This window comes from Pygoscelis adeliae, unplaced genomic scaffold (assembly GCF_000699105.1).
Source record: "Pygoscelis adeliae isolate BGI_AS28 unplaced genomic scaffold, ASM69910v1 Scaffold106, whole genome shotgun sequence".
Classification (NCBI taxonomy): domain Eukaryota; kingdom Metazoa; phylum Chordata; class Aves; order Sphenisciformes; family Spheniscidae; genus Pygoscelis; species Pygoscelis adeliae.
Window position 1 is genome coordinate 2,816,762 of NW_008824939.1, and position 15,145 is coordinate 2,831,906.

Consider the following 15,145-nt stretch of genomic DNA (forward strand, 5'->3'; position numbering starts at 1 on the left):
TTCACTTACAACTATCAAAAAATATCTAAAATTACTAGTGCATTCACCTTTTTGGATGTAATGAAATTAAGTAAAGCAATTTTACAGAATCTTTTTGTTTCTGCAACCCAAGACAAGTCTGGGAATCCCAGGAGCTAGTGGTTTGATCAGATTAGGGACTGATATTACCAAATGCCGGGACAAAAGGAGGCACCTTTTCTGACAGACATCGGTCAACAACCTTCTGGCAAGAGGCACAGCATGGAGCGGCAATCAGCAATGTTATATCTATATTATAGCAGGAAGAAAGTGAAGTAAGACCCATTTAGTTCCATTTATTCTTCCCCTCCTCTTTAATGTAGCAGCCTAGGTTCAAGAGAAAATAGCCAGCCCTTAAAGTATGAAACCGAGTGGACCAGATTTTGATGCATGCCTGCAGATCAGGATCTTAGGAGGTTCCAGCTGATCCTTTCTCTATAGACAGTGATGTGAACCTCCTTGATCCTTTGTGATGGCAGCTTGAGCATGAATAGGCAGTCACTAATACATACTGGGAACACACAGATTTGCTCTTACACAGAAGTGGAATGCAAAAAATGGGTAAAGTCCAAGTGCATTTTTACTCAATTTTGGATTAAAAAAAAAAAAGACCATTGCAACCATTTAGGATGCTAAACTTCACAGTTCTAAAGACCAGCATTATTGACCACCACAGTCAGCAGCATTTCATTATAATAAAATCATAAGAATATAAGAACAGGTATTGTATTATATTATAATAAAATAATTATGTTCCAAGGGTACAGTTGCTGGCATTCAGGTTATCTGTGATACAGTGTAAATCAGCAATACTCTCAGGTGTGTAAATTTGCTATAATGGACTGTTCTGTTGTCAAACAGTGGTTGTCAATTTTTTCCTTTTCCTTTCAACTTCAGATTAATATTGGGCATGGATATGTCCTCTTTGGTTGTAGGTTTTGTGTAGAAGCACAGTTACAAAACCATAAAACTAGCACACCTATCTGTTTTTGTTTCTCTTAACAGGTTTTCCCATTTTTAACTTTTCATCTCAGGGCTACCTTATGCACAAATTAAGGCTCTCACACCAGCTCAACACATTTATTTATTCCTGCCTTATTCTGTATTAAACTGTATCAAATCATGGCATGCACAATCATATTGCTTAGAAAAAAGTCCCAAAGATGAAATGTAAAACACTCTAGATGATGTTTCAACATTCAGTGCATGCAAAAATACAGTGAACTTGTTCAATCTTGCTACAAAAATAGGAAAAAAACCCTTAGCAAGTGGGATGCAATACTTGCATATGAGGCAAATGATGGATGATTTCACTCATGACCCAAATTTGGAATAAAAAAGATATTCCTAAAATTCTTGTACAGGTTTCCTGAATAAACACTGTGACCATGTTCATTAGCATCATTTGATCAGTGCTGTAGGTAACCATTTCTATTCCCTGTTTGAAAGTTTGGAAGCCAAACTTTCTGTCAGAAAATCAGGTATAGTTTATGTAGAGATCTTAATAGAGGTCTGAAGCAACAGTGGCATCTGGCAATCCATACACTTGTCCTAACCCTTTCTTGAAAATAAGTATTTTCCTTCATTCTAGTGTTTTTCATTAGATACATATAATTTCAGATAGATGCTTCCCCAGGTAGAAATATAAAATCTCTAACCATCGTGCAGCAGTTGTCAGACTGTTACACTGGGATAGCGTGTGCTGATTGACTCCTTGGCTTTACAAGGTGGAATTCAGAGAGGGATAAAGAGAAAGCTGAAATGTTTACGGTACAGAGGTAAATGCATTGAGCATTAAGAGTCCTTCATGTCTTCCTGGGGATGCTCACTTCCGCTTCAGGCTTTTCTCAAACTATTCCTCCTTCTGAGAGTTGCAGGAGCATCAACTGCTACAATACTCTCAAAAGACAAGTGAAACAGGATAAAAGTCCTTCCAGAATTCACATACAGCTAGATAAGAAAATCTAGAAATTAGATATTTTAAAATCAAATTACTGATGTAAAATTTAAATAGATGTTGGATTTCTGTTTGGAAAGTCTATTTTCCTCCTATGGAAGGAAGAAAAAACAGAGTGAATTGTAGTGGATGAGAAATTTTTGTCTTGTCTTTGACTGACAGGGCTGTTTCTGTTCCTGTCCTGTAGAAGATTAAAGCACGTGCATAGAGAGGATATGTAGACTTAGAAGAAGTCTAAGAAAGAAGAGAATCCCAGCAGGTATGTGACTCGCCCGTAGAAGTTATTTAGTGTGCAAATAAAAAGATTCTTCCTTTCAAATAGTACAGAAGCTTGGCTGAATATGTTCAGCTGGTTTCCCTCCATTTCTTGCAACTTTATCATCAGACCTGGCAGATGCAGTAAGTTTTCAGCTCCGTCTGTGAAGGGACTGAAAGGTTCTTCCATTTCTAAGGGCTCTAGAAGCATACCTGAAGGTTATACCTAGCATGTATCTGTTTTCACTGTACGGCTGATTTGACTATAAAGGTTCAGGATGAGCTGTGGGCACGTAGGGATATAATTACATGTGATTTTGTATGATAAACAGACACAATTAGTACAAGGCCTGCTTTTATAGAAACGCATCTTTTATCTTTGTAAAAGTCAAACTGTGATTTAAAGATAAATCTTCATACACCATGAATGGCAGATAAAGGCTCTTTCAGAGGCATCAAATAATAAAGATAAAAATATTGTTCTTTCACATAGTATTTTCTCTCTTGCCAAAACAGGACTCATAATCACATGAAATCTAGCAAGCTAAAAGAGACTTAGAACACAGCACTTTGTGAAAATCAAAATAACTCCTGTCTTGATATTTATAGAGTTTTCATAATCACAGTATCTAATAATTAAAGTAACATCCAAGCTAGCTATCACTATAAACCGTGAACCTTTTCTGCTTTATATGGGCTGTGCAACAGAATTATCCTGAAAGTATTCCAGAGCTGTTCAAGGCCAGTTCCACCAGAAAATTTAAAATCAGCTTTACACTCTCTTTACGATATTTTCTGCTTATCCATGTGTTCCCCTATTGATTCCATAAATTTCCTAAGATTTTGCTGCCAAAGCGGATTTCTCTGAACAAAGTGTGCTATGCATTGGTTCATGCTGTCAGTTTTAAATCTGAAGAACCTTAGAGAAAGTGTGGTGTGTTGGCGTACTCAGTTTCAATATATTGTCACTTTTTTAAAGTTTGCAAAGTATGTCACCTATTACGTATACACACATTTGTATAGGTATTATATATTGCTTATAATAAAAGACAACATACTATGTTTTAGCTGTGATACAAATGTTCCTTTGTTATAAATTCAATTATATAAAAGGAATAAATTTTGGTGTAAATTAAAAGAAAAAGAAGATGAAAGGTTAGTAACCATTAAGGATGATGGATTCTGTCCTGTACCATAGAGGACAGTGGGCACTTTGCTAAGGATTTAGAGAGCAGTGAATAGAAACCTAGATTTTCACACTATTTGTTTATACCCTGCTACATCCATTGTACAACCGTATTTTACAATCAGGCATAATGTTACTTTTATTGCCAGTTTGATTAATTTAATGTTAAAAATAATATTATTGCAAAATTCCTCCTTATGTAAAGCAGGAGGACCAGTGTGCCAAGAGCACACGAGGGTAAATATGCTCTAACAAAAAACGTTAGCTAAATCAACTTTTTATAACTAGAAGATATTAACTATTTATTTATCAACTTTCTGGAAGATGGCATGTATATGTATCACTGGCATCAAACATTTTCTGCTCTTATTGTATACCTAGTCCTTTTAGCAATGCTCAACTGTTTCCACATTATTAGAATGACATTTTCCTACATGGTTGCCAATTAACAGACTGAAGTAACAATCTATATTACCCACTGCACGGAAATGAAATGAACATGATAAAGGACTCCAAATGCTGGCATACGAACAGGATTGATATTAGACTCACTTTTTTATTGATGTAATATGGGTCCATGTCTTCCAAGGGCTCAGACACCATTCCTGGAGGTATGTCGCCGTATATAAACGGAAGTGTTTTCCCTGCCTCCAAATCACTGTTTGGCTTTGGCCCATTTTCATCATCGTTGTCTTTACGATCTTGTTTAGAATTCTTAGCCTTTTCTGCAGCAATGCGTTGTTCAATAGCTGCAAGAGACTCTCTAGTGAAGTACTGGAAGCTGTCTGGTCCTGGTGGTACAAGCACTGACTGCTCCATCTTTTCATCCTGCACATTTTAATTACCATTTATTCTTCTGCATAGGAAAATACTAAAAGAAAGCAGAAAATAAAATTCAGACAAACATGTTAAAATCACCAAGTAAGAAAGATACAACATTTATTTGTAAATGCTTTTGTTTATGCTATGTTGGAATTTTCAAATACACAATATTGAAAATTATGTAAAGAAAAATAAAATAAGCAGTTTAGTTGGTGATTTGACCTTCGTAAGAGGCACTTGCATGGTTCTTATGCTAGTTATATAAACCGCAATAATTTCTCAACTCTAGGACTATAATGGTCTTTTACTCCAAATAAGCAAAAGCACAATACTTAAGAACAATCAGATACATTCTTTCTTCGTAACTCTAATTATCTTAAAATCACCTCATTGATTCCTCTGGAATCAATCTGGGTTATATTGGTAACTATAAATAGCACAGTTCATCAGACCTAATGCAGAAATTTCCACTGAGTTCAGCAAGACTATCGGAAAACAAGCACTGTAGAGTCAGAATTTCTGTTAAATGAAAATCAACTCTGCATATTATGAGGTAGTAAAGTAGTGGTTCCAAGTAAGTTTTTGTATGGGCAGTTATTCTAGATAATAAGAAGAACAATTGCCTATTTTAATTTCAATTTAACTGTTACTATATATCTGGTTCTTTATTCAATAGCTGTAACTGGATAATTCTGGAAGTATTCTAATATACATTTTTATTTATATCTTGCAACTGAGAAAATAAACCTGATTGCGGGGGGGTGGAGTGGGGTGTGGGAGTGGGGAAGAAGTCCTGTTAAAATGATGGCTCTGGTGTCTTTCATGCTGCTCAATAATTTTCTGATGACATCAGACATACAGATGAAATGTGTATTTGGGCACACAATGGCGCATATATCCCTCATTCCTGAATGTAAAGAGGTATTTGCAGTCTCCACCCATTGCTGGGGTCCTTGTGAAATAATCAGTCAGCCTTTCAGGAGACTTCAAGGTCAATGCAGGTCAGTACTCATTGAAATAAGCTGGAGATATGGAATGACAGACAAGTAAGAATACAAGAGGTGGTCGGGGGGCAACATATTAAAACAAATGAAAAGGTGACAAACAAAACCAGGAATTATGGAAAGAAGCTGAAAAAGATGAGGAAAGTAGAGCAAAAAATGGAAACAAGAGGAGACCATAAATGAATGTAGAAAGAATTAGAGGAGAAAGTGAAGAATGTGAAAAGAAAAAAAATAGGAAGACTGGAAGATTAGCAGTATAAAAATGCAGAGATTAAAACAAAGGAAAATAGAAAAGTAGATAGAGGAAGAGAATACTGAGAAATGAGTAGGAAGGGAAGTAAATATAGATAGGGTTAAACTTTCTGTTAAGGAAAAGTCAATAAGGAGAATAAGAAATTAGATGAGAAATAAAGGGAGAAGAAAGAAAAACATACCTGAGAAATTAAAAACATACTTGGGAAATTAAATAGAAGGTCACTAAAATACATTCAGTAATAAACCCCAAATCCTCTACATCATTAATACCAGGGTGAGCACAAACATCTTAATTACACATATGTATTAAGTCATGGTATATAGTGGATAAAATAAGAAAGAGGGGTCAAAGTGCTTATGGGCTCTATAACCCCAATTTTCTTGATTTCTCAGAAAAATAAAAAAAACATATTTCACCTGGATGCATGGAATCATCACCCACAATCAGAGGAATGGTTTCTAAAGAATCGAGGTGGCAGATTTGTCACTGTAAAAAATTAAAGGGAGCTAATCTCCTACCAAAACACAACGTTTTGACCCATGCAGACTGCAGACTCATGCCAAAAACAATTCCCTAAAGCTTTCCCCTTCTTTCTAATCCTGAAAGGAATCGGAACCATCCTGTTCTCTCTCCATTAGGGGAAAAAAGGATATAAGAAAGTGTACCTCAGGCAACAAGGATTTAAAATCTTCTCTTCCTCCACACAGAGAGCATTCTCCAGATATCCCCCAGCTCCCCATTTTGTGGTTCTGTTTACTTCTGGGAATTGACTCTTCAGTCTCTTAACTACTGAAGGGTTATAAACTCACAGTTTGTACACACTGACATTATTTCTTAATGTTCAATCACACCTTGCGGATAGTGGGAAAGAAAGAGAAAAAGCTACTAGGCACACCACTGTCCTTGCTGATCCCCAAACTGAGCCCCGTAAGTGGCACCATAATTTGGGAAACAGATCTCATACTAAACCACTATTCAAATATTATGGGAGCCACAGCTGTAGGTGGATACTACTTGCTCTGTGGGCTTCAGGGAGATGCAGATACTCAAGAGAGAGAGGCAGGCTTTCTTTTCTGCTCAGCTTATTTGACAAAGGAAGGGATGAAGGCCTCTCCTCTCCTCTCCTCTCCTCTCCTCTCCTCTCCCTCTCAGCATAGGTGTAATCCCCATGGGCACCAGCAAATGAGGCTACACAGCCATGTCTGCCTTTCCCTCTCCTCCTCCCCGTGAGACCCAGGAGGTTGGTTTTCCCCTTTGACATTTTTCCTTTGAAAATTCTCGTCATTGTCCAAAAACCCCACTGTACACGGCACTCGGTGTTCCCTGCCATGGTGGCCAGCGAGGGCACAGCAAGCCAAACAAGCACAGTGGGAGAGAGGTGCTGGACAGTAGCAAGGGCAATCTCATGTTTTGAAGAGGAAGGAAATGGACAGCCAGCGAGCAGTCAGCAAAGATGAGCTCTGAAACCCTATGGTGCTCTGTCAGGATCATCTTTTAGTTCAGCTGAGTGTCCTGAACTGGCGTGCACAACAAGGAGGTAAGCCTGCAGGATTTGCCTGCCGGTGCACAGAAACAAGCTGCTTCATAGCCATTAGTTACATTACAAAAACATTTGATTCAGCTACTGTGTTTACATACTGAGTTTAAAAACAACAAATGCCGTGGGCTTTTCTAATACCTGTATTTGTTCTGGAGAAAGGAACATTACATTATTTTTCTATAATCAGTCCTAGAATGTTCTCAGGTCTGTCAAATGTACATGGAGCTAGCCATATATACACCTTTAGATGTATATAAATCTATGTAGGCTGTACTTAACAAAATATTTCAGGAGACTTTATGGAGATTAAATACTTTTTATCCCCTACTTAACAGATTAGAGGATGATATTCCAGATACATTTTCCTTTTATTCATGCATTTCCATGATTATAAGAGTCTTCAGAATTGCAAATAGAAGTCTTCTACAAATTTAAAAGTCAATATTAAATACATACAGAATTCAATATGTTCTTAATCCCAAATTACTTTCATCTGTCATATCACAGTGGTTAACTGAAAGGTTTGTATTTCCTTTATTACAGTCGATGAATTTATTCTCACTTATCTGTGTAGGGGCTGGATAACAATTGATACCAGGCCAGTTAATCAACTGATATCCTTCTGATTTCTATCAAGTGATTTATTAAATATTAATTGAATAACTACAGATTGCTTACACGATCCAAATTGACTTCTTTTTTTTCTTTAACATAGCACTGGAAATTCAACAGAGGAAAGAATATAAGAATACACAAAATATAGATTTCTTACTACGTTATTTCCTACTCTCCTTCTAGAGTGAATGAGATTTTTTTTCCTTCTTCATCTCCAATTGTGTTTGAATGACAAAATGTTTCAAATTTTGGAAAATAAGGTAGTCAGAACATTTGAGAATAGAATCATTCTGTTTCTTCTGAGATTTCCCAGGCAAAATATATTCATATATACCTTGTAGTATACATTGTTGTAAGCCAGATAATTCCAGAGCACACTCAGTATACTCTGTGTGCATGGACCATCTGTAAACCACACGCAGAAAAAGTCTGAAGTTATTCAGCTGCATCTGTGTAATTGCACAATGCACAGTTGATCTGCCCATGCATATTAAGTCTGAAGCATCCAGAACTACACTGGATGAGCTATGCGCGCACTGACCATCTGGGCAATATACATGCAATTGGTTCAGCACTTCCCCGATAGATGTGATCTACTGTACGCCTTGTGTAGTGGTAGATCTACACATATTTAGAGAATAACTCGAGCTGTCAAATATCCACAGAGTTTCTGCAAATTTCTAGTCTTCAAATTTCACCTAAATAAATTTTCTAGGCAGAATAAAGGGACATGTTGGCAAATAGATGGAGAGATGGTGCCTTGTCTAACAGTGATTCCAAACCAGCTGCACACTAGCCTTTGAAGAAGTCAATTAGATGATACAGAACTCTGAAAAAGAGACAGGTTTGAACAAGAAGGTCATTTCCTAACCTGACAAGCATCTGGTTTATTGTTAGCTTTCATGTTCTTCGTGCCTTCATAACAAATAGTGACAAGAGTTTCTGGAGAGTTTGGTCAGGAGCACCTTAGCATACATGTAGAACTACAGTACTGCAAATACCAAAACTTTAGCAAGCTAATTTCTTTATATTATCTATATGCTTAAATCTAAAACTGCAACATGCTTTGATGTTTGATCTTCTGTGGCAACACCCATGAATTACAATTTAGCTTCCATTTGCCACAGAATATAACGAATGTTGAGATGTTGAAGTTCCATTAGACCCTATGTGCTAGAAATTTGATCATAACAGACCAGTTCCAACAATGCTTGTGGGACAACAGCTCTGGTTCAGCTTTATACTTTCACCCGCATAAACACCTATCTAAAGTCTTCCATGATCACCTTTATATCCGAATGCTGAAATCAAACCTGATCTCTAAAAAACAATCTTTTTCCAGCCTCTCCCTCCATCCTTCAGGTGCCAAGATTCTCAGCATTGTAACTTTTAATATTAGCCAGCATTTAATTTTACATAATTAGCACAGCTATAGCTTCTCAATTTACCATATAGCAATGTGCCATGTGCCATGTTTTCTAGAACATACTACATAGATGTTCATTTTCTTCTATGGTTAACACTGCAGGTGCTGAGTGACGTGAACATGTTTCTAACGTACAGACATGGTGAATAGACCAGAATGGTATTTTTGCTCTTCTGTTGGCCTAGTCATGTCACACACAGATAAATATGTGACAGACATGAACTAGAGAATATGCTCTAGAGAATAATTTATGGTCTTTTGTAGGTAAAACTTTGCATACCGTGGAAGTAGTGGTGAATTAATACTTATGCCTCCCCCACCCCACTTCTTTTGTATTCTCCAATTTCTCAATTTGGTGAAAGGCCATTGAGACTAGATTTGTACACTGCTACATGATGCAATCTGAGATAGTGCAGCTCTGGTTTGCTGGATGTGAATGTGCATCCAAGATGACATGGAAAGATGAGTGCAAAAGGGAATGTGCATGAATCTTTCAACAAATACACTGCACATTCTTTTGCACTACTACTTGCAGAATTAATGACTCACAGGTCTCCTCATCATATACATCATAAAGTGCAATTTGTTACACCCGGTGATGTAAGAAATAAGTAATCTCTCACCACTAATAGAAAATAAAAATGACACTAAATTGAATCAAATACTAAGAAATTAGCAAACTAAACCGGACTGTTTTCACTGCCTGGTTAATCTCCCTTTGAATTTCAGGAAGGCACCCTTAAATGCCTATACAGACTGCTCTTTCCTTGTACTTTCCAGCACTGTGAAACTGATTGCTAAGGGAAAACTCGGGCAAGAGAATTCTGCTAGAGTAAACAGAATTTAATCTTTGCCCTTCACTTTGCCCTTGCCCTGTGACATACATTATGTTTTTGCTTTTGGCATAAACTAACAAATCAGTTCTATTAAAAATCATGCAACTTACTATTTTGAAAAAGCATCAGAGTAGTAAACAGTAGCATTAATATTTTGAAGTGCTCTAGATGCAATGATGTAACATTGGTAACTTCATTTTTATAAAGAGACTAACTAGGTATTAGCGATGTTATCAGTGATATGCACAGGGAACATCACCTGGCTGGTTCAAGGCACAACTAACAGACCACAGCTACTACAAAATAAAGATGAATCAGTGAATCTATGTGTAAACTCACAGGGCCCAAATCTCTATGTTATATTACTTCTCATTGTTTATTGACACCGTTTCTCATTATTTTTGATTCATCAACTACTCATTGTGATTCTTGTCTTCAGAATACAGAATAAATATAAATTACCTTCCTCAAAGTGTGGATTTGTGGGAGGAGAGGAAGGAAGGTATGGCCAACTACTGCAGTTTTGTATGTAAGGCCTTAGCTAAGGAGAAACCTCTCTTCCTTTCTTCACAGAACCGAGCCTGTATCTGGCCTGTTTTCTCTATTTTAGGGCTACTACAGGTAGCAAAGATAGGTAGGATATCCAAAGCAACACACTTGGCAGAAGGACAGAAATCGGATTAGAATATTGGGACTATGCAACTTTTTATGACTCCCTGTAGCTCATATATAAAATTGAATTTAACTCTCATGGACAGCTTTATAAAGGAAACATGCATGTTACCAGACTAATAATAGTATTCTCCCATATCTTTTTTCACCATCTTCTTGATGTTCCCTCTCGGCATGGATAATCCAGATCTGGGCACAAGGACTTGCTTGCATTAGATTACTTGGACTTGGCTAACTATATTTATTTAATGCATATTAATTTTAAATAAAGGGCAGGTAAAATTAATACTGCAGACGTCAGAATAGGGCACATACATATGCACCGAGCTATAGATGAATTATCTGAAATGTTGGAAGCAATCAAATACTATATACTACCTCAACTGAAAGCCTATGCTTTGCAGCTAGATATTTCCATTACCTAAGCTGATACACAAGCAAGGTTATTGGCACAACGAAAGGTCACAGAAGGGGAGTGATGAGGGGACAGGATGACTATTTAGTTTGCCACAGAGCTGCAAACAGCCATGGGTAGCTATGTGATTTAAGAAGGCAGTTTAGTGACCCAGTCTGGGCTGCCCGACAGCCAGAAAGCAGAACAGACAGAGATAGGAAATATGTCTATGATATCCATGCTGTTGTATAATTGCTTAGCTTACATCTCATTACATGAGTATCTATGTTAAAATCCCTCATCAGCTCCAGGGAATTCAAAGCCACATTTTCCATCAATCAGCAAAATTCTTACACTACCACGGGCAACAGACCATCTGATCTCTCTTTGCAGTGCTCTGCCATCACTATGCAGGAATGAAATCAAGATTAATGGGATAGAAAGAAAGCCCATAAGAAAACATGGACCTGGCATCTTAATGGTAAGCCTTCATTTGGGAAGGCAATCATGGCTTCTGATCCCTGCTCCTAGAGCTATTTCTCTATTATATCTAATAAATGCACTTGAGAAGAGTCAGCTGAAAATCGCCACAGGTGTATTCATAGCCAAGAAGAAAAAATTTAGGAATAGCTATGGGAAAAGAAGGTTTAGTTATAGTTTTCACTCCCAATTAATTTCTTCAATTCAGGAAGGAAATACAAGCCTCACTTTTGAAAAATAAAACAAAATAGAACAAGCCAGCCCTCCCCCAAACAAAATAACTAACAAGCAAAACCCCCATGAAACAAGAATGCTCCCTGTGAGCTATCTGTACTAGGAACTGATGTTCACTGCAGTCAAAGCAGACTTTTGTGTAGCTGCAGCCTTTTTTCCCCCTAATACCTAGATTCTTAGTTCTATCCTTGTTTCTTCGTTAGAGTAAATCAGAAGACCACATGATGTGGACACAGCATTTTATTCATCACTATTAGTTATATATATGCATGTGCTGTTGAGATTGCTATTCTCATTACATTTTTAAATTTAACTAATGTATCTCCAAACCAAAATATAGCTACTATGCTTTGGTTTAGATTAAAAATAAATAGCTTGCTTCTGCTTACTGCTTTGCTTGCTTAATTCCATTAACTGCAACCAAGTCATTTCTATTTTAGAAAGATGAAAAACCAAAATTAGTTATGCAGTTCCATAGAAAAAAAAAATATTTTAATGGGACAAGTCACAATGTATCTGCATTACTACTCCACCTGAGCAAATACATTTAATAGATTAGAACTACTGGACTGCTACCAAGCTGAATGAATTCCATGCTTACTGTGTTCCTGCAGTGTATCTTGTGCAGCAAAAGACTGCAGTACAGAGTAGCAATCTTTCTGCTTTCTTTCATTTGACCAGCGCAGGGACCCCTTCTATTGGCAACCTACATTACCAATTCAACATTAATTTTCTCAGGCAATGTCTGAAACATCTGTTTCCATTTACCTTAGCAAACATAATACCACCTTTCTTTGGTTAAGAAAATAAACAAAGCAATGTAGGCTATGCAGTGTAAATTATATAATCATAGAATCATAGAATCATAGAATAGTCTGGGTTGGAAGGGACCCCTAAAGGTCATCTAGTCCAACCCCCCTGCCGTGGGCAGGGACATCTTCAACTAAATCAGGTTGCTCAGAGCCCCGTCCAACCTGACCTTCAATGTTTCCAGGGATGGGGCATCCACCACCTCTCTGGGAAACCTGGGCCAGTGTTTCACCACCCTCAGGGTAAAAAATGTCTTCCTTCTATCTAGTCTAAATCTATCCCCCTTTAGTCTAAAGCCATTCTCCCTTGTCCTGTCACAACAGGCCCTGCTAAAAAGTCTGCCGCCATCTTTTTTATGAGCCCCCTTTAAGTACTGATAGGCTGCAAGAAGGTCTCCCCAGAGCCTGCTCTTCTCTAGGCTGAACAACCCCAACTCTCTCAGCCTTTCTTCATAGGAGAGGTGTTCCATCCCCCTGATCATTTTCGTGACCCTCCTCTGGACCCGCAACAACAGGTCCGTGTCTTTCTTATGCTGAGGGCTCCAGAGCTGGACACAGTACTCCAGGTGGGGTCTCACCAGAGCATAGTATAATGCTACTGACTAATTTTACATTAAGGCAAAATTGAATTTAAGACAAGATGTAAGTTCTGGTTTTGGCATATTACCACACTTGGGAAACAAGAAATAAAAGCTGATGGAAAACAGATTGCTCCATATCTTGGAATCATGTCAGATTTGCAGAGCTAACAAACTCAAAGACATCTCCATACTCAAAAAAGTTACTAAATTATGACCTTTGTGGGTTGCTTAACCGCATTAACAGGATTTTGGTGCTTGCTATCTCATGTGGTCAATGAAGGGCCAATCTGACACCATAGCCAGAAGCCTTAAAGATGTAATGACAAAAGTATTTACATTTTCAAAACTTTCTGACAGCTTTAGTTATGTGTGTATTTTTCTTGCAAACAGACAGAACAGCAACCACTGATTTCACTCGAGGTTTCCCTGAGTCAAGGAATTGGATGTGGGGACAACAGGAACATACTTAACACAACTAATGGGGAAAAATCAACTGTAATTAAGGAAACCAAAAGAATTGCTGGTTTGCAAGCAAAATGATGGGACTGCTATGAAGTGACAAAAAACCCCAAAACTGTAGAAACTTGTAGATATTTTTTGTACTGCACAGGAAACCCAGACACCATATGAAGGATAGAAGAGTTGAGGTTCTCCAATTAAATATTAGAAACAAGTTTTCATACTTTATCCCCTTGCCTTCACTCACTGTGCATTCAAGGCATGTTCCAGCACATGCTTGTGCATGGTGCGGAGAGGAGGCGGTAACAGTCTCACTGCTCTATTTTAGGAGCAGGGTATTATATGCTAAGTCAGTGCAGTGCAGCACCCAAAGTGAGGGATCCATCTCACAAATTGTCTTTGAAAGGAGGGAGTGCTCAAGGAATGAGAGATGCTCAAACCGCAAACCAACTCTGCAGCCTAGGAAGTGCTATTGCCACTGCATGACTTCTGTATAGCTCCTATATTCATCATCCCCTTCTGCAGCCATCAGCCTATCTTAGGTTTTATGCAATGCAACAAATACATGGGCTACATGTGAATCAAGTGTTTGTCAAAATAATTTGCATGCTATAGGCTAATGTCATGTAACACATGCAACATACAGCACATGCCTATAAACGTGGCATTTTTATTGCTGTTTATGTGGGCAAGGCAACGTACCCTTTTTTACTGGCCGCTTCTGATCCTACTAAGGCCACGCATCTACAGTTCTCCCTGCATGTCCCTCTGCAGTTTTGTGATTCTGAACTCATAAACAAGCAATCATTTTTACCAACAGTAAGAGGATTCTGCTATTTCTTAGTAGGCTGCTTTCAACTTAGAAATAATTTGCTAATTATATGTGAGAAATGGCTTATTACTAGGAAATCAACAATTTCTCTTTACAGAATAATTAGAATTACAGTAGAATAGAAATTAGAAATATAGTAGAATAATAGTAGAATAATTCGTATCTGTTCTTGCAGATACAACTTTCTTTAACTTCATAAACTATTTTATATATTCAGATAGCTCTCAAAATTTCTTACAATGAATAAAAAAATTCACATCACTGCTGTAAAGAAATTTCTTCCAAAACACAGACCTGGTCAAAAATAAACAAGTAAACAACTCTCACGTATTTCCTGATTAGTTTTGAACTGATTTTCAACAAAATTTGAATTAACAATGTTAGTCCAATGTCATTTTGGAAAGCTCTCATTAAGCGGACATTCATGAGGCCACCATGTCTCAATCTTGTGTCCAGGCATGGCTATACATGACAGTAGTCTTGAGACCTGACAGTGCTCAAACCCTGGCACCTTGTGCCCTAGAGGTAGTATACCTGCACAGTTAATTTACTCTATTGAGTTTTAGATAAAGTAATTTGCACTAACATCCAAGAATTATTGCTGGTAGTAATCAAGCAAGCAAGCACATCAGAGCTAGTTCCCATCTCTCTGCCTTCTTTTGCAATTGAGGTGATGTACCCCCCCATAGGTTACACATTGCCTTGATAAGTCTCTCCGGCACATCTCCTAGGCAAAGACTGCCTTTCCTACAAATGGCACCTATGGTTC

At 37.7% G+C, this 15,145-nt stretch overlaps 1 protein-coding gene across 1 annotated transcript in view; it reads right to left on the reverse strand.

Annotated features, from left to right (window-relative positions):
- The window catches only part of SCN1A (sodium channel, voltage-gated, type I, alpha subunit), a 74,535-nt gene extending 70,300 nt beyond the window's left edge, over window positions 1-4,235 (reverse strand). Inside the window, 1 exon segment of the mRNA XM_009325401.1 lies at window positions 3,969-4,235. Within this exon segment, the coding sequence (XP_009323676.1) occupies window positions 3,969-4,235 (267 nt within the window).
- Window positions 4,236-15,145: the final 10,910 nt, after the last annotated feature.